Below are 18,987 nucleotides of genomic sequence, written 5' to 3' on the forward strand. Positions count from 1 at the left end.
GTTTAAGTGTCACATTCAAACTGACACTTTCCACTTAACCATAAGGTCATTTTAACCTTTGGCTATTTACAGTGGAATATGTATTATTTCACCAGCAACTTGGTCGTCATTCAGCTTCAGCACATTTTTAATATCCAGGAGTCGTGAAGAGATTAAGTGGTGTTGATGCTGGACATTCACCCGGGGTGCAGTGTGAGTGCATTCTGGGTACTGTGGTTTGCGGAGGCAGCCACAGTGGTTGGTCATAGTAATGCAACCCACCTAGATTGCCACCAATGGGAAAACAACATGAACTACATCAAAGCTGACTGGCTGTAAGGGCTTATATTGCAGCAGGCATATGATGAAGACATTACGTCCGAAACGCGTCATGCCATGTGGAAATAAAAAACCTACCTGAAAATGCCGCCGTGTCTCCTCCGGTTCTTCACATTGTAGGAACCCTTCTGTTGTATATGTACAAACAAAGATATATGCGATTTTTTGCACAAAGATTGTATTACTTGGGGATTTTGCATATATTAGGAATAGATACTAATTTTTGCACATATTTATTGCGTTATTTACACAGATAATTGCGATACATTTGCATATTTCTCAATGGAGGAAGGCTGGTTAATTATGTTATTGCAAAACACACAGGATGATGGACGGAATGTTGGGCAACGGCAAAACATTCAACCCCAGTCACAGATCTGGGTTTAATCCATCGTTATTTTGCTCACAAGCCACCCCAGTTCAGACATAGCCATATGCAAATCAGTCTTGACCCTGTGCCTCTTGGCAACAGTCCAGCCCGAACTGCCAAGCCATGTCTTTCCTGGACCGGAATCAAGCATACTAGGACCGGTTTCTGGCTTAAACAATGGATTAAACCCAGATCTGTGACTGGGGCGGAATGTTTTGTCATTGTGCAACATTCCGTCCATCATCTTGTTTGTTTTGCTGTTCACCCTATGTGGGAAGGGTATGCCCAGACGTGGGTCCCTTGCTCACTAGGCCACTGGAGTCAAGCTATCCTGGCTGAAGGCGGCTGATAGCCAGAAACCGGTCCTAGGATGCTTAATTCCGGTCCAAGGAAGACATGGCTTGGCAGTTCGGGCTGGACTGTTCCCATGAGGCACAAGGTGAAGACTGATTTGCATATGGCCATGTCTGAACTGGGGCGGCTTGGTGAGCAAAATAACGATGGATTAAACCCAGATCTGTGACTGGGGGTGAATGTTTTGCCATTGTGCAACATTCCGTCCATCAACTTGTTTGTTTTGCCGTTCACCCTATGTGGGAAGAGTATGCACAAACGTGGGTCCCTTGTTCACTAGGCCACTGGAATCAAGCTATCCTGGCTGAAGATGGCTGATAGCCAGAAACCGGTCCTAGGATGCTTGATTCCGGTCCAAGGAAGACATGGCTTGGCAGTTCGAGCTGGACTGTTCCCATGAGGCAGAGGGTCAAGACTGATTAGCATATGGCCATGTCTGAACTTGGGTGGCTTGGTGAGCAAAATAACGATGGATTAAACCCAGATCTGTGACTGGGGATGAATGTTTTGCCATTGTGCAACATTCCGCCCATCATCTTGTTTGTTTTATTGTGCAGATCTAAGGCATGACTTAGATTTTTTTTTAAATGAAGTTTTTTCATAACATATGGTTATATTGATTCTGTATTAAGGGCAGACTGAAATGTGGGTTGTCTTACATGCAATCATGCAGTTAGAAACATTAGAGTGATTATTTCAACTCATATATGCAATAATATTCCTTGCTTTAAAGCTCTAAATATCGGATGATATTTATTCAGAAAGAAAGAGTATTTATCAAATGTAAGAAAGCGACTATATCTCAACTTGTGCACAGTATTTTTTCTATGTTGATCATCACATTGTGTGTATGAAAAAGTAATTAAAAAAATGGCAAGCCGAGAACCGACTATCTCTGAACAAGGGCAACCGCCCGAAACGCGTCAGATCTTGCAGCTCCACAAATAAAAAACATCATTGCCTGACTTTGGGACTCGTGTCGTCTTTTGAGCTTACCGAGTTAAAGTACGAAGACGGCAGACTTTGCTCATACATATATATATATATATATATATATATATATATATATATATATATAGATATATATATATATATATATATATATATATTCACTGAAAAAAGCCAAAGGTTAAAATTACCTTATGGTTAGGTGAAAAATGTCAGTTTGAACATGACACTTAAACTATAACAAAGCCACTGAGCTAGTTATAGTTAACTCAAGAAGCTACAACTTAAACTTGCATCTGCCATGTACAGTGTTGTCATCAATGAAGTAATTACAGTTTTCATAAGTGATGTTATCAATGATGCCATAGAACATGTAATGAGTGTTGTAATATGTGAGGTCACAAGCAGTGCATGGTGAGATCGCGAATTATAGTATTTCTGACCGGCCTGCTGCTCCAGTCAAGCGCTACACCCCCTAAGAGACCGGGTTCAACAGGAGCTTTTTGGGAATACATATTTATACTGACACTAGCCACGTACTGCAAAAGAGAAAGGCTGTTTAAAACAATTCCTTACTTCAGGGTTATTCAATGGCAGAACAAAAATACTGATTTAAATATATAGTGAATTGAGAACAATTTGTCAATTCTTTTTGAAACTGTGAAAACTGAATACAATGTGTTAGAGTAAAACTCATCATAATGATTCAATTGTTAATTAAACACGTTTCCATTATTACAGTTGCTGACAAGATCGCTTACCTGATGGGTTTAAACTCAGCAGATCTGCTTAAGGCTCTCTGCTACCCAAGGGTGAAGGTCGGGAATGAGTATGTGACCAAAGGCCAAACTGTTGCACAGGTACAGTAGAACTGCCATCATCACTGCAGTCACTATTAAAGAGATTCTAGAACAATAAATACTTACTGATTTCATGCTTTTCATTAAGGTGTACAACAATGTTGGCGCTTTGGCGAAATCAGTTTATGAGAAGATGTTTTTGTGGATGGTCGTTCGTATCAACCAGCAGCTGGATACCAAACAATCAAGACAGCACTTCATTGGTGTCCTGGATATTGCTGGGTTTGAGATCTTTGATGTAAGTTAAGTAGATCTTTTTTGAAATTAATATGATATCCTACAAATATTGATGATACAATAATATTAGTACATCTGTGCAAACTAATTCTAAGATTGTGTTGCTTGACTGTTCAGTTCAACACATTGGAACAGCTATGCATCAACTTCACCAATGAAAAACTGCAACAGTTCTTCAACCATCACATGTTCGTCCTGGAGCAGGAAGAGTACAAGAAAGAAGGAATAGAGTGGGAGTTCATTGACTTTGGAATGGACTTGGCTGCCTGCATTGAGCTTATTGAGAAGGTATAGTTGATAATAAACTAGCGTTCTTCACTGTTTTTAAGTCACTTACCAGAGGCTGGTAACATAAATACGTGATATTTTGTAACTGGTAGAGCAGATGTGTTTACAATAATTTTACATTTCTTATGGTTACATAATGCCTAAACCCCAGATAAAGAAACATTAAAATATGTTAGAAAAAATGTCGTATGAACGTATATAAAAGTGAAAATGATTCCAAAACCCACCTCAAGAGGTAAAAGCCAATAACAACAACTTATATTCATAAGGAAGTGCCTCTTTTGGCATGGCCACCCCCATTTTCTTTGACTGATGCTGCAGGGTTTTTGACTCGGTGCACTGCAAGATTGCTGTCTAGGCCCCGGTGTATGTGCTCAAAGCAACATTCTAACATGCATGTTTTTGATAATTTTTTTAAGTTTTTTCTCTACACTTGGTGCCCATTTAATTCTCATATGATAATTACCGAAGGTGTACACTAAATAATACAAAGATAAACAAAACTGAAAGCCAACTTTAGCATGTAACTTTTAATATTTATTACACATAATTGTCGAAATAGGTAGTGCAAGGGTATAAAAATATAAAGTCATTGAATGTAGCAATAATTCTAATGCTAAAGAAGTTCCCTCAAGACTTATATACTTTTCATCAATAACCTCATTGACATATAATTATTATAGTCATGCACAACAATAACATCAAAACTAATGAATTTCGTTTCTTTGATATTTTATTTCATCATTTTTTAGTTTGTTGATTCATAATTTTTTTATTTATTCTTTGTTCATTTCTTTAAAAAAAAATCTTTTTATAATTTCTTTTTTTTATTTAAAGTCAACACTTTTTTATACAAAATACATATTTGACAATTATCACAAAATTGTTACAAAAGGAAAAACCTGGACTAAAAATACAATAAATACAATACCACTCGTACAAACACAATCATTCCAACCTATTACCATCAATACATTCCATACAAATGTAGTATCTGAACAAATCTTGATTAGATCAGGCAGAGGAAGAAATTATTCTGCTCAAATTTGTCACCATCAGATGTAAAAAATGGGTTCCACGTAGGGTCGACGCGCGTTTCGGTGGGTTCTGTACCACCTTCCTCAGGACCTATGCAGATACAAACATTTCAAAACACACAAGAGCCAGGAATTATTATTCCACAAGATGTATGCCAGTAGACTTCTTTTTCAAGAGATAGCAACTTAAAATGTTTTAACAGTCTCAATTCACATCCCACAAGGAGAGATAGGTTCCTTGTATTGTTCAACGAGATGGCTCACATAAGTATTCTTTATATTAGGATCCTATCGTTATAAGCGAGTGCGTCTCAGCGTAGCCAAAGTAGTGAGGTTTTATTTCAGTATTGTGGTACCTGTAGTGGTGATACATGAAACAGGACCTGCCATGAATTTATTACTGACTCGCATCCAAGGTATTTTTCTTATGTAGTTCGAAGGTCAAATTCTGCTTTTTTTCCCAAATTGTTCCAAACTAACCTTAATTGGTCCAACACAAACGAAAAAAATAATTGTATTCGGTAGGAAACCAAAATCCCTCGTTTTAACCACAGGACGCCATCTTCGTCATATGGGTTCCGCACTCAACTTCCTTCGTGGTACCACGAAGGAAGTTGAGTGCGGAATCCACATGAAGAAAGGAGACGCCAGGCTAGGAGGCTGTGAAAGTGATTATGACGAAGATGGCGTCCTGTGGTTAAAACGAAGGATTTTGTTTTCCTACCGAATACAATTATTTTTTCGTTTGACCTTCAAACTACATAAGAAAAATACCTTGGATGCGAGTCAGTAATAAATTCATGACTGGTCCTGTTTCATGTATCACCACTACAGGTACCACGATACTGAAATAAAACCTCAATACTTTGGCTACGCTGAGACGCACTCGCTTATAACGATAGGATCCTAATATAAAGAATACTTATGTGAGCCATCCATTTGAACAATACAAGGAACCTATCTCTCCTTGTGGGATGTGAATTGAGACTGTTAAAACATTTGAAATGTTTGTATCTGCATAGGTCCTGAGGAAGGTGGTACAGAACCCACCGAAACGCGTGTCAACCCTGCGTGGAACCCATTTTTTACATCTGATGGTGACAAATTTGGGCAAAATAATTTCTTCTTCTGCCTGATCTAATCAAGATTTGTTCAGACACTACATTCGTATGGAATGTATGGATGGTAATAGGTTGGAATGATTGTGTTTATATGAGTGGTATTGTATTTATTGTATTTTTAGTCCAGGTTTTTCCGTTTGTAACAATTTTGTGATAATTGTCAAATATGTATTTTGTATAAAAAAAGTGTTGACTTTAAAAAAAAAAATGATAAAAAGATTTTTTTTAAAGAAATGAACAAAGAATAAATAAAAAAATGATGAATCAACAAACTAAAAAATGATTAAATAAAATATCAAAGAAACGAAATTTTAAATTCATTAGTTTTGATGTTATTGTTGTGCATGACTATAATAATTATATGTCAATGAGGTTATTGAGGAGAAGTATATAGGTCTTGAGGGAACTTCTTTAGCATTTGTTATATTCTCCCCTCTTTTCCCTGACCTGAAAGTATAACAACAACTTATATTCATAAGGAAGTGCCTCTTTTGGCATGGCCACCCCCATTTTCTTTGACTGATGCTGCAGGGTTTTTGACTCGGTGCACTGCAAGATTGCTGTCTAGGCCCCGGTGCATGTGCTCAAAGCAACATTCTAACATGCATGTTTTTGATAATTTTTTTAAGTTTTTTCTCTACACTTGGTGCCCATTTAATTCTCATATGATAATTACCGAAGGTGTACACTAAATAATACAAAGATAAACAAAACTGAAAGCCAACTTTAGCATGTAACTTTTAATATTTATTACACATAATTGTCGAAATAGGTAGTGCAAGGGTATAAAAATATAAAGTCATTGAATGTAGCAATAATTCTAATGCTAAAGAAGTTCCCTCAAGACTTATATACTTTTCATCAATAACCTCATTGACATATAATTATTATAGTCATGCACAACAATAACATCAAAACTAATGAATTTCGTTTCTTTGATATTTTATTTCATCATTTTTTAGTTTGTTGATTCATAATTTTTTTATTTATTCTTTGTTCATTTCTTTAAAAAAAAAATCTTTTTATAATTTTTTTTTATTTAAAGTCAACACTTTTTTTATACAAAATACATATTTGACAATTATCACAAAATTGTTACAAAAGGAAAAACCTGGACTAAAAATACAATAAATACAATACCACTCGTACAAACACAATCATTCCAACCTATTACCATCAATACATTCCATACAAATGTAGTATCTGAACAAATCTTGATTAGATCAGGCAGAGGAAGAAATTATTCTGCTCAAATTTGTCACCATGAGATGTAAAAAATGGGTTCCACGCAGGGTCGACGCGCGTTTCGGTGGGTTCTGTACCACCTTCCTCAGGACCTATGCAGATACAAACATTTCAAAACACACAAGAGCCAGGAATTATTATTCCACAAGATGTATGCCAGTAGACTTCTTTTTCAAGAGATAGCAACTTAAAATGTTTTAACAGTCTCAATTCACATCCCACAAGGAGAGATAGGTTCCTTGTATTGTTCAACGAGATGGCTCACATAAGTATTCTTTATATTAGGATCCTATCGTTATAAGCGAGTGCGTCTCAGCGTAGCCAAAGTAGTGAGGTTTTATTTCAGTATCGTGGTCAGCCGCGGGCCGTGGAGGGAGTTACGGTGGGGCAGGGAGGCGGGGAGGGGGAGGGGCGGGGTGGAGGGACCTAAAAACAGGCATATGGATCATTGCAGGTAAGTACACAATTTAATTAATAAAACGAAATTCGTGGTGCGCACAGCATTGCTTTTTGCCATGCTGTCCGCGCTACGAATTTCGTTTTATTAATTAAATTGTGTACTTACCTGCAATGATCCATATGCCTGTTTTTAGGTCCCTCCACCCCGCCCCTCCCCCTCCCCGCCTCCCTGCCCCACCGTAACTCCCTCCACGGCCCGCGGCTGATCGTGGTACCTGTAGTGGTGATACATGAAACAGGACCTGCCATGAATTTATTACTGACTCGCATCCAAGGTATTTTTCTTATGTAGTTCGAAGGTCAAATTCTGCTTTTTTTTCCCAAATTGTTCCAAACTAACCTTAATTGGTCCAACACAAACGAAAAAAATAATTGTATTCGGTAGGAAACCAAAATCCCTCGTTTTAACCACAGGACGCCATCTTCGTCATATGGGTTCCGCACTCAACTTCCTTCGTGGTACCACGAAGGAAGTTGAGTGCGGAATCCACATGAAGAAAGGAGACGCCAGGCTAGGAGGCTGTGAAAGTGATTATGACGAAGATGGCGTCCTGTGGTTAAAACGAGGGATTTTGGTTTCCTACCGAATACAATTATTTTTTCGTTTGACCTTCAAACTACATAAGAAAAATACCTTGGATGCGAGTCAGTAATAAATGCATGACTGGTCCTGTTTCATGTATCACCACTACAGGTACCACGATACTGAAATAAAACCTCAATACTTTGGCTACGCTGAGACGCACTCGCTTATAACGATAGGATCCTAATATAAAGAATACTTATGTGAGCCATCCATTTGAACAATACAAGGAACCTATCTCTCCTTGTGGGATGTGAATTGAGACTGTTAAAACATTTGAAATCTTTGTATCTGCATAGGTCCTGAGGAAGGTGGTACAGAACCCACCGAAACGCGCGTCGACCCTGCGTGGAACCCATTTTTTACATCTCATGGTGACAAATTTGGGCAAAATTATTTCTTCTTCTGCCTGATCTAATCAAGATTTGTTCAGATACTACATTTGTATGGAATGTATGGATGGTAATAGGTTGGAATGAATGTGTTTATATGAGTGGTATTGTATTTATTGTATTTTTAGTCCAGGTTTTTCCTTTTGTAACAATTTTGTGATAATTGTCAAATATGTATTTTGTATAAAAAAAGTGTTGACTTTTAAAAAAAAAAATGATAAAAAGATTTTTTTTAAAGAAATGAACAAAGAATAAATAAAAAAATGATGAATCAACAAACTAAAAAATGATGAAATAAAATATCAAAGAAACGAAATTTTAAATTCATTAGTTTTGATGTTATTGTTGTGCATGACTATAATAATTATATGTCAATGAGGTTATTGAGGAAAAGTATATAGGTCTTGAGAGAACTTCTTTAGCATTTGTTATATTCTCCCCTCTTTTCCCTGACCTGAAAGTAACATTAGAGGGGTTCCCGCCCTTATGTATGTAGCAATAATTCTATTCATAACTGTGATGAGTATTATACACAATTACATATCTAATGTTTATTTCCGCAAGCTTTATCAATCTATGCTCCCTCTACCACTTTCCCTAGGTAGGGTCCTCTTTTTGAGGCTCTGATGTCTAATTTCCAAATTACTTTAAAAAAGACTCTGTTCTTGATGCTGTCAGCTGTGTTAAGCTGCTACTAATTTTGATTGCAAAACCATTACTATGTACATACAAAAGCTAGGCCCTTCAGTTTATTCCATTTGGTAGATTATTATTTTCTCTATAATTCTGTAAACAGAGGAATATCACGTTTTAAGCTGGGATTACGTTGTTGTTTCTTAATTTAAATATATACTGCTAACCCTATCACCATGAACCAAAAACGAACAAGGAAATGTTATTGAAGTGTAAACGTCATGTATTTATTCTGTAATGATTAGAAGTAAGCAGTAAAATCAATAAGTTTATATCACCAAATACCGAGAAATAAATTAGACTTTTGCTAAATCTGTTGTAAAATATTTTTACCATTCCAAACCATTGTTTTTCATCCATCAGCCCATGGGTATCTTTTCCATCCTGGAGGAGGAGTGCATGTTTCCCAAGGCTACAGACACTTCCTTCAAAAACAAGCTTTATGACCAGCATCTGGGCAAGTGCAACAACTTCCAAAAGCCAAAGCCCGCCAAAGGCAAAGCTGAGGCCCACTTTGCTCTGGTGCATTATGCTGGCACTGTAGACTACAACATCACTGGCTGGCTTGAGAAGAACAAGGACCCACTGAATGACTCTGTGATTCAGCTGTACCAGAAAGCATCTGTGAAGCTTTTATCCTTCCTCTATGCCTCACATGGTGCTGAAGCAGGTGCATATTTAGTATTTATGATAGGCCTAGCCTTTTACTTTTAGAATGATTTAAATTCATTTCTCTTATCACAACGTATCGTCTATCTTTCTGAGAGTTGTTGTAAACATTATTATTATTGTTGTTGTTGTGAAGAAGGACTTTGTTTTAAGGCTCTTTTTCCGAAACGTCTGAAAGCATTATGAAAGGAATAACAACCTCAATGTACACCTCTAACATGTACACAATCGAAAATAGAAAACAAATAACTGAAGATTGCATGTTTCTGTAAATAATTTGAAAACATAAGCATCCATTAAGTATGTATTCAAATATTGAATCCACCATTATGTGTGAAAAAATTAACGTATCACATGATAAATCTGATGTAGGTTTTTTCTAAGATCCTTTCAATTTCTAGTTTCAAATATTTCTCATTGCACTTAATTTATTCAAGATACCGCTGGCAAGAAGGCTGGCAAGAAGAAGGGTGGCTCATTCCAGACTGTGTCTGCACTTTTCAGAGTAAGTGTTTTACAGTAATTTGAAGAATAAAGAGTATTTACAATAAAAAGCAGAAAGACCCCATGTGCTTAAAAGTCATATTTTATTTTAATCATAGGAAAACTTAAACAAATTGATGTCCAACCTCAGGAGCACCCACCCTCACTTTGTTCGCTGTCTTATCCCCAACGAGACAAAGACACCTGGTAAGTCAACCTATTGAAATTTCACACACATTGTTCCTTTTATATGGGTAATGGTCCTGTATAGAAATGATTTGTTTGTGACTTATTCCTGGTTCCATAGTTTTCAAGAATAAGACACACAAACTCAAGACAAAATGGCCATAACTAGGTACAATAGATGCAGCTTTAAGGGAATTTGTCAGAAGCTTAAATATTTGAAAACACAGTTTTGAATGTGGCAATGCTACTTACACCGGTGTTGAGGAAAGATTACATCAATGTTTATGTTTATGTTTATGTTTACGTAATTTGTATAGCGCAACAAATACCCTGGGCTGTTCTCGGCGCTTTTGATCTTTGAGGGGCAGGACCAGCAGATGGGATCATTGATCGAATAACCAGGTCTTCAAGGCTCTTCGGAAGGAGATAAGCGTGGGACTGATTTTGATCGACAGGGGTAGGGAGTTCCAAAGTTTGGGGGTCGCCACCAGAAAACGTCTGTCTCCCCAAGTTGAAGTTCTGGTGCGGGGAACGGGTAGCAGGAAAGTAGAGGCTGATCCTAACGGTCTTTTTGGGGCATAGATCTGAAATGCATTCCTCAAGAAACGAGGTCCAGTCTCATGTATGGCTTTATAGGCGATACAGAGTGCCTTAAATTTGATCCTGTTCCTGACTCGTAACCAATGGAGATGGCGTATTGCCAAAGAGGTAGAGTGATGTGTGGGTATGCCGAGCAGGACTCTGGCTGCCGCGTTTTGAATGGACTGCAGCTTGTTTAGGACTTGTTCTTGCGTATTAAGGAATAGCGCATTACTGTAGTCCATTTTTGAAAAAACCAAGGTGGTGATCAGAGTTTTTCCAGCTGAAGCTGGCAGGTATGGGAGTAGTTTTTTTATTTTCTTCAGTATGAAACAAGAGGAAGAGACTACTGAATTGACATGATGTTTGAATGACAACCTATCATCGAAAATGACTCCCAGGTTTCTGACCTTGGTCACCGGGATCGGCGGAGGTCCCATTTGCCCTGGGCCACCAGATGGGGGACCAATCCGGTGAAAGGGTGCCAAAGGTCATAACCTCGGTTTTGTCCGAGTTAAGTTTCAAGCAGTTCCTCGACATCCAGGAGCAGATGGCTAGCATCCCCTCCTGGAATCTCGAGTCAACTGCCGGTCCGTCCCTGTGTACCGCCAACACGAGCTTTGTGTCATCGGCGTAGGTGGTTAAGGATAAGTCGTGCGCTTTTATAACTCTCACTAGGTCCGCTAGATATATGTTAAATAATGTAGGTCTTAACGATGAGCCTTGGGGTACCCCGCAGGGTAAAATGAAGAAGGGAGAGTAAAACTCCCCCAACCTCACCGCCTGCGTACGGTTGGCCAAAAAAGAGGTGAGCAAGTCCTTGGCCAAATGGTTGACCCCCAAGGCTGCGACACGGCTGATCAATATGTTGTGTTCAACCGTGTCGAAGGCGGCGGATAAATCCAAAAGTATAAGGACCGCCGCCCCACCGTGGTCTAAGATGTTCCTAATTTCATCAGAAGCCTTTATCAGGGCGGTTTCTGTCCCGTGGCCCTTCCTGAAACCAAACTGCGTGTCATCAAGAAGCTGATGCGTGTCAATGAATTCTGACAGCTGTTGGTTCATCACAGATTCGAAGATTTTAGCAGGGAAAGGGAGACAGGCAATAGGTCTGTAATTGACAGACTCACTAGGGTCAAGGGACGGTTTTTTGAGCAAAGGTTTGATAATTGCCTTTTTCCATATTTCCGGGTAGACTCCTGTTTGGAAAATGGAATTGCAAATGTCTGTTAAAGGGGGGGTGATAGTTTCCATAATGGAGTTAGATATGGAGGGTGGGAAAGGGTCTAAGGGGGATCCTGACTTTATGGATGTAATGAGTTTACTAATTTGTTGAGATGTGACCGGGTGAAAAGCAGAAAAATAGGTCTGTGGACAGGGGGTTGAAGGTAAGACCGAGCAATTTCCAGAGAGTTAGGGGTAGTGAAGGTGGAGTATATATTGGCGACCTTGGTTGAGAAGAATGTGGCTACAGAATTACAGAGGTCTTGAGATGCCTCCATTGGGGGGCCTGTTGGGGGATTAGCGAGGTAGCCGATAACTTGGAACAGCTTCCTAGCTGAGTTCTGAGCCAAGTCGATCTGGGATGAAAATTAGTCCCTTTTAGTTTTCAAGATAGCTCTTTTGTATATTGCTAAAGCATTTTTATAAATTAGTTTCTCTTCGGTGCTGTAATGTTTGCGCCAGTGTCTCTCGAGGTTCCTACAGTGCTGTCGGTGGAGTCTGAGGTCCTCGGTAAACCATGGCGCGGATGGAACAGCACGGTTAGAAAAAACGCACTTGCTCGGGACTAATTGGTCAACAGCCTCCTGAATCCAATCCTGGTACCTATTAGAGGCCAGGATTGGGTCCGGGGAAGCCTCAAATGGGGAGTTTGTAAGTGTAACAGAGAGAAGTGGGATGTCGAGGTTTTTCCAGACTCTGGTGTTTTTGGGTGTAAGGGCTCTGGTCTGTGGAGGGTTGGGGTTGTGGGCCGATAATGTAAAAATAACTGCGCAGTGATCTGACCATGCTAGAGGGAGAATGGTAGTAAGCGAAATGTGGCGATTGTTAGTAAATACGCCATCCAGCATATGCCCTGCTTGGTGGGTAGAGCCCGTGACTAATTGTTGTAGTCCAACTGACTGCAAGTCAGAGATTAACTGAATGGTGTCCTTGTCCCCCGTAACTTCTAGATGGAAATTAAAATCTCCTAAAATGGTGTAGTCGAGAGATTCTAATGAGAGTTCTTTAAGTTGGTCTAAAGCAGAAAGAAAACGTGCGCGAGGTCCAGGGGGACGATATAGCAAGATGCCTTTAAAGGCTTGGTTATGATTAAGGAAGATGGAATAAGCCAAAGCCTCACATTCTAATCCATGTATGGGTTCTATTTTTACAGGATGGATGGCTCTATGGATGATGGCTAAGCCACCACCCTTACTCATGGTTCTGTCAAGTCTAGACATACAGTATCCATCAGGAGTGGCGGCACGAAAATCGGGGCCAGAGGCCGCATCCCCCCACGGTTCCGTGACGAAAAGGATGTCAAGTTCCTGATCAATGATACACTCATTGATTTCTAAATGGTGTTTGGGAAGGGAGCGGACGTTGGCCAGTGCCATGCGATATGCGGGTCTGGAGTCCCTGTTTTTGGTCCTGGGGCCCGTTGTTATCAGGGAAACGGAATTTTAAAATTACAACCCGGGCAAGTTTCCGGGGCTGTAATATTATGGGTGAGTAGTGGCAGGGTCTGGCAACACGGGCTAATCTTACTGGTATTAAGATGCCTTGGCTTTTTGAAGAATATCGCAGAGGGGCGCCAGTGAGATGGATGGTCTCAGAACAAGGGGGTGTGGCCCTTGGCCCGGGACAGGCGCAGACGGGCGCAGACGAGCTTGCCTTAGTCGCGCCCGCTGCGCATGTCCGCTGCGCGTCCGGGGGGGCATCTGGTTTTTATGCCGGTGGTGGTGAGCAACTAGACTGCTAACCTCGGCGCTAACCGGAAGTGAAGTTTCACACTTCCTGGTGGGCGATCTATCCCTCCACACAACCTGAATGCTCAGTGGTGGACCGGGGAACACGTCAAGTAGTACACAAAGTAAGTTATCAATCAAAATACATTTGTGACAAAAGCAGAATAAATGTGACTATTTAAAAACCGCTAGGAGCACTTCTGCAATGTGTTACCGTCGGCGATTTAAAAACAGTTTAAAACGAGTATTAAACACATTTTGATAATAATAGTGAGCTGGGCATTGGTATTCAATGCTCCGTTCGGCGTGGTAATGTCCCAGAATGTAATGGTAATGTATAACTTTTTAACACAAATGATACTGAGAGTAAATGACGTGGAAATCATTCTGCGTTTCTGAATTATTAACAGCCTAGCTACGTGTTTATAAAACAATTATTTACTTTAATGATTGTTAACAAGAATGTATTATTGGTAGGAGATTTCACAGTTCATTATTCACACCCCACAACCATAGAAACGTCAAGAAACACCAGCATGTATGACAGCTAAGATTATTTTATAATTGCAATTGTTTGCTGTAATCCAAAGAAAGACCAAGGGGTCGATTATGATTGCGGGGAATCCGCATCCTCCGGGCCGGTGGAAGCCACTGCCCGCCCGGAGGATGCGGATTCACCACCGCGGACCCTGAAAACACCCCCCGCCAGATCATGATGACGGTGGGATCAGCGGCGGATGGCAGGTCCGTCCGTCGCTGATCCACTGGGTGTTGACCGCAATTTGGGGGCGGTGTCTGCAAGACACCGCCAGCCAAATTACAATGTGTGTGTAAACATGCTTTTCTGCTGCGAATTTTCCGCCGTGGAAAAGCATGTGGAGAATTGCTTCTGGGGGGTCCTTGCGGTCCCCCAGGGTGTCGGGGGGTGGGGGGTGCACATGGGGGGTACCTATGTACCCCCCCTGCATTTGCATGCACAAAGCGGCAGGCACCACGCGGTACCTGCCGCTTTGTTCATGCAAATGCAAAGCATGCACATTTAACATTGCGACGGGTGCTGCTTAAAGCAGCACCTGCCGCAATGTTAACTATACGGGATGTGACCGCCAGGGTGGCGGTCACATCCTAATTCCAACGGAGGGACCGCCGCTGCCCCTGCGGACGGTCCCTCCGCCTCGGGGGTGGCGGACGGACGCAAGTCCGTCCGCCATCCTAATCGACGTCAAAAGTTTCTAAAATGTACAAATGTTATATTTTTGCATTTTACGCCATACGATCTAGATGTAACAGCCTTCTAATTGTTCCATAGATTAATTGTGCAAATTTGATTTTAATTATTGGATACATATTAAAATGCATTTTTGAAAATTTTGGTTTAAGGTGCAATGGATCACCATTTGGTTATCCATCAGCTGAGGTGTAATGGTGTACTAGAAGGCATCAGAATTTGCAGGAAGGGATTCCCCAGCAGAATTCTATATGGTGACTTCAAACAACGGTAATTTGTACATGCAAAATATATTTTAAATATTTAATTCACATACTCTACAACACTATAAACATTCAATAATGCTCACTTCACAGATCTCTGTTCCGAGTCTAAATGCAAGAAAAATATATGAAACAATATATACCTACTTCTCTCCCACAAGCAGAATGTATTTTTTTATGTGATTTTATGTGTTCAAGCATGTTTATTTGTATAATACTTAGTTGTGTGAATGGGGTTATTACTTGTCGATCAAATATGCCTAGATTTTTCAATATGGTTTGAAACTTTGTATAGAAAAAATGGATTTAACCAGTGTCACCCTAAGGACACAGAGGTTCATGAATCACTTAAACACAATGCTAACCAGATTGCTAGTTACATTTTAGATACAAGGAAGCCACAGCATTAGGTTTATGTGATCTGAAATTAATTGTTAGCTCTGGCAGACTTGGAGCATCTATATTCAAACATGATATGTCTTATACAAAGTCCTTAATATAACTCAGTATGTCAACAGTGAATGTTCTAACTTCATTGGTAAAGTATTGAAATTAAACTTCAAGTCTTATCAAATGCATTAGGTACCCTATTTTGAAATACCTGTGATAATCGTTGCTTAGTGATCATTTTTAGTTTCTACAGTGCAAATATCTATTGCAATCTGGAGTGATGTTCTTAATAAAGTAGATCCAAATTAAACATATTGTTCTTCTCTTTAGATACAAGGTCTTAAATGCAAGTGCTATTCCCGAAGGTCAATTTATTGATAGTAAGAAGGCATCTGAGAAGCTTCTTGGATCCATTGATATTGATCATACTCAATACAAATTTGGCCACACTAAGGTAAAATCACTTACCAAATAAAATATGATTTATTTTCAATGGCTCAACAGTAGCACATAAACAATTAGTTGAAATTTGAGTTATAATCATCCTTTACAAGTTAGTTACCAATTTTATTTAAAAAAAATTATATTTCTAATCCTCACATTTGATTTTGTTTATACAATTATTGTGATAGTTGATCTTGTTTTACACCTCTAAATAAATATTTCCTGACAATATGGTAAATCTGTGCTAAAGGTGTTCTTCAAAGCTGGTATTCTGGGTGTTCTTGAAGAGATGAGAGATGAAAAATTAGCTGAGCTGATCACTAAAACTCAAGCTATGTGCAGAGGATATCTCATGAGAGTGGAATTCCAGAAGATGATGCAAAGGAGGTATGCACATTTTACAATCTACATTAAATTTGATTCAACTCAGCCCACCAAAAGTTGATTTTACATTGCTAAATATAATGAACGTTGATGCTTAGGTAGGGAAGATGAAATGTGGGGGGAAGAAATTGATTGAAAATAGTGTGAAGCCTGTATGAATAAGTGTAGAAACAATGATTACCACACACTGTTTCCCATTTCCTAGGGGTAATGCAGTTTTTACCCTGTATTGCCACATCCCTGAAGTGCAGATGCCACAGCATGTAATCACAGTATTCTAGCATCAGTCATATTTGGGTCCAATTTAGCCACTCATTTACATTGCTGATTCTGCTCTGAGTAAGTTCCAGGCCTTTTTCAATTACAGACTTGTTTTTGATACTACCAAACTGATGCCATGTTGATTGAAAGAAGCTGAAAGCAATTTAATGTTTGCATATCATTTAAATTATATAAAAGTGGCCACTTCTAAAAGTATTTGGACGTTTTGCTCCAATCTAAACAGAAATGCCTGTTGCTGACTTTGATGAGCAACAATTACATTTTATGCATTTAATGATTTTTAGAAATGCTATCAACTCTAATATGTTTAGTTAGATGAACACTTTAAATAAAATTACCTTGAAAGAATGGACTTGCATATGTGTTGAAATAATACCGACCCACACAAAAAAAATCATATGAATGAGAAAAGAGGACTGTAGCACTTTTAGAGGTAAGGTATTCACCTATAGCTTTATTAATTACATTGAGATGCAACAAATTCTTAAGCTAAAGACCATTTTTATTTCCAGGGAGTCCATCTTCACCATTCAATACAACGTCCGCTCATTCATGAATGTCAAGCATTGGTCATGGATGAAGCTGTACTTCAAGATAAAGCCTCTCCTTAAGAGTGCCGAATCTGAGAAGGAGATGGCCAATATGAAGGAAGAGTTTGAGAAAACCAAAGAGAGCCTGGCCAAATCCGAGGCTAAGAGGAAAGAACTAGAAGAAAAAATGGTTAAAGTAATGCAAGAAAAGAATGACCTGCTGCTGCAAGTTCAGTCTGTAAGTTCCTTATACAATTTAAGTGCTACACAAGTTATTCTATCCGATATAATACACCTCTATGAATATCTGTTGTCTGGATATATATTTAACAATGTAAAGTGGTTAAATGTAAATAGAGGAAATATACTTGGATATTTCAATTAATATGTGATAGCCATTATCTGTTTCAATATGTGAGCAAAATATGTTCTCATGTGTTCAGAACAAGAAATTGTTTCAGTATGTTAGTAACTCAGAATGACTAAACCTAAATAGGTAAGACAAAAACTTTGGATCATGTAATTTATATTGGTATCGCACCATGTATTGTTAAACCCATAGGAAACTGAAAATCTATCAGATGCAGAGGAAAGATGTGAACAGCTCATCAAAAGTAAGATTAGCCTTGAAGCTAAAATTAAGGAGTTGACTGAAAGGCTTGAGGATGAAGAAGAATCCAATGCTGAACTAACAGCCAAGAAAAGGAAGCTTGAGGACGAGTGCTCTGAGCTGAAGAAAGACATAGATGACCTTGAATTGACACTGGCCAAGGTGGAAAAGGAGAAACATGCCACTGAGAACAAGGTGCAGTATGTCGTACATTCATTGATGATTCCATCATCCCAATTTTATCAGTTTCAGTAAAAAAGAAGAGGCAGAGAAATGTGCACACTGAGGACGCTCAGAATGATCTTCGATCTAGATTTTGTATTTTTAATGTCCATAATTGTTCAGCACTTTTTGACATCTGTGAAAGAAATGATGATTTTCAAGTGTGGTCCAGATATATTATTTTAAATTACATTTGGGCTGGTTCAAAAAGTTAAACTTGAGTAAATAATAAACAATGCCCTGATCAAGTTCAGCAAGTTGCAGCTGAGCAGATAAAGAAACACACAAAGATATGAACACTTTCCCACAAAAAGCTTATGCAAAATGACGAAAGTTTGGTGATATTTAGGCATTGGTAGGTTGATTCAAAAGGCACATTGCGACTCGGAGATGGTTTTCTAACTCACAATGAGCAATTTGCGACTACCGTTTAATCGGAATGTGAAGGCAAAGGTGCAATGAGTGTTCCCATCTTCCTGCCATTTCTATGAATCAGTCCTTTGCGACCACTGTTGCAGTCCCAAACCAAGGCCAATTTACTTATTGAGGACATCAAGCTCTGGTGCCTGATGCCATTCAAAGAATACCTATTCACTTTATTTATTCTACCCCCAAAGGACAGGATTAGGAAATAAAAAATATAAGTATTCTTCATATATGTATGTCTGGATGGAGGTTTGCTGTCCCTTGCATGGTTTCATACCAGCACTCGCATCCATTTAGAAGTAGAAGGAAAAAGAATCCTACCTCGTGCATATTAACGAGGAAGGACTGTTTGTGACTCCTTGTGAATGTCGAGCTTGATTTGCAACTCATTTACATATCAGTGGCAGTGTAACACTATGGTCTGGTCACAAGGCA

The 18,987-nt window shown here is 39.1% G+C and overlaps 1 protein-coding gene across 1 annotated transcript in view; it reads left to right on the forward strand.

Moving 5' to 3' along the window:
- LOC144770329 (myosin-4-like) overlaps positions 1 to 18,987 on the forward strand; it is a 62,239-nt gene that overhangs the window by 11,739 nt on the left and 31,513 nt on the right. The window contains exons 12-22 of the mRNA XM_078654761.1: positions 2,732 to 2,850; positions 2,939 to 3,088; positions 3,205 to 3,375; positions 9,269 to 9,575; positions 10,012 to 10,079; positions 10,177 to 10,264; positions 15,154 to 15,271; positions 15,985 to 16,108; positions 16,349 to 16,485; positions 17,277 to 17,532; positions 17,857 to 18,099. Of these exons, the coding sequence (XP_078510887.1) occupies positions 2,732 to 2,850; positions 2,939 to 3,088; positions 3,205 to 3,375; positions 9,269 to 9,575; positions 10,012 to 10,079; positions 10,177 to 10,264; positions 15,154 to 15,271; positions 15,985 to 16,108; positions 16,349 to 16,485; positions 17,277 to 17,532; positions 17,857 to 18,099 (1,781 nt within the window). The remainder of the gene's footprint in view (positions 1 to 2,731; positions 2,851 to 2,938; positions 3,089 to 3,204; positions 3,376 to 9,268; positions 9,576 to 10,011; positions 10,080 to 10,176; positions 10,265 to 15,153; positions 15,272 to 15,984; positions 16,109 to 16,348; positions 16,486 to 17,276; positions 17,533 to 17,856; positions 18,100 to 18,987) is intronic.

Source organism: Lissotriton helveticus, chromosome 7, assembly GCF_964261635.1.
Source record: "Lissotriton helveticus chromosome 7, aLisHel1.1, whole genome shotgun sequence".
NCBI lineage: Eukaryota > Metazoa > Chordata > Amphibia > Caudata > Salamandridae > Lissotriton > Lissotriton helveticus.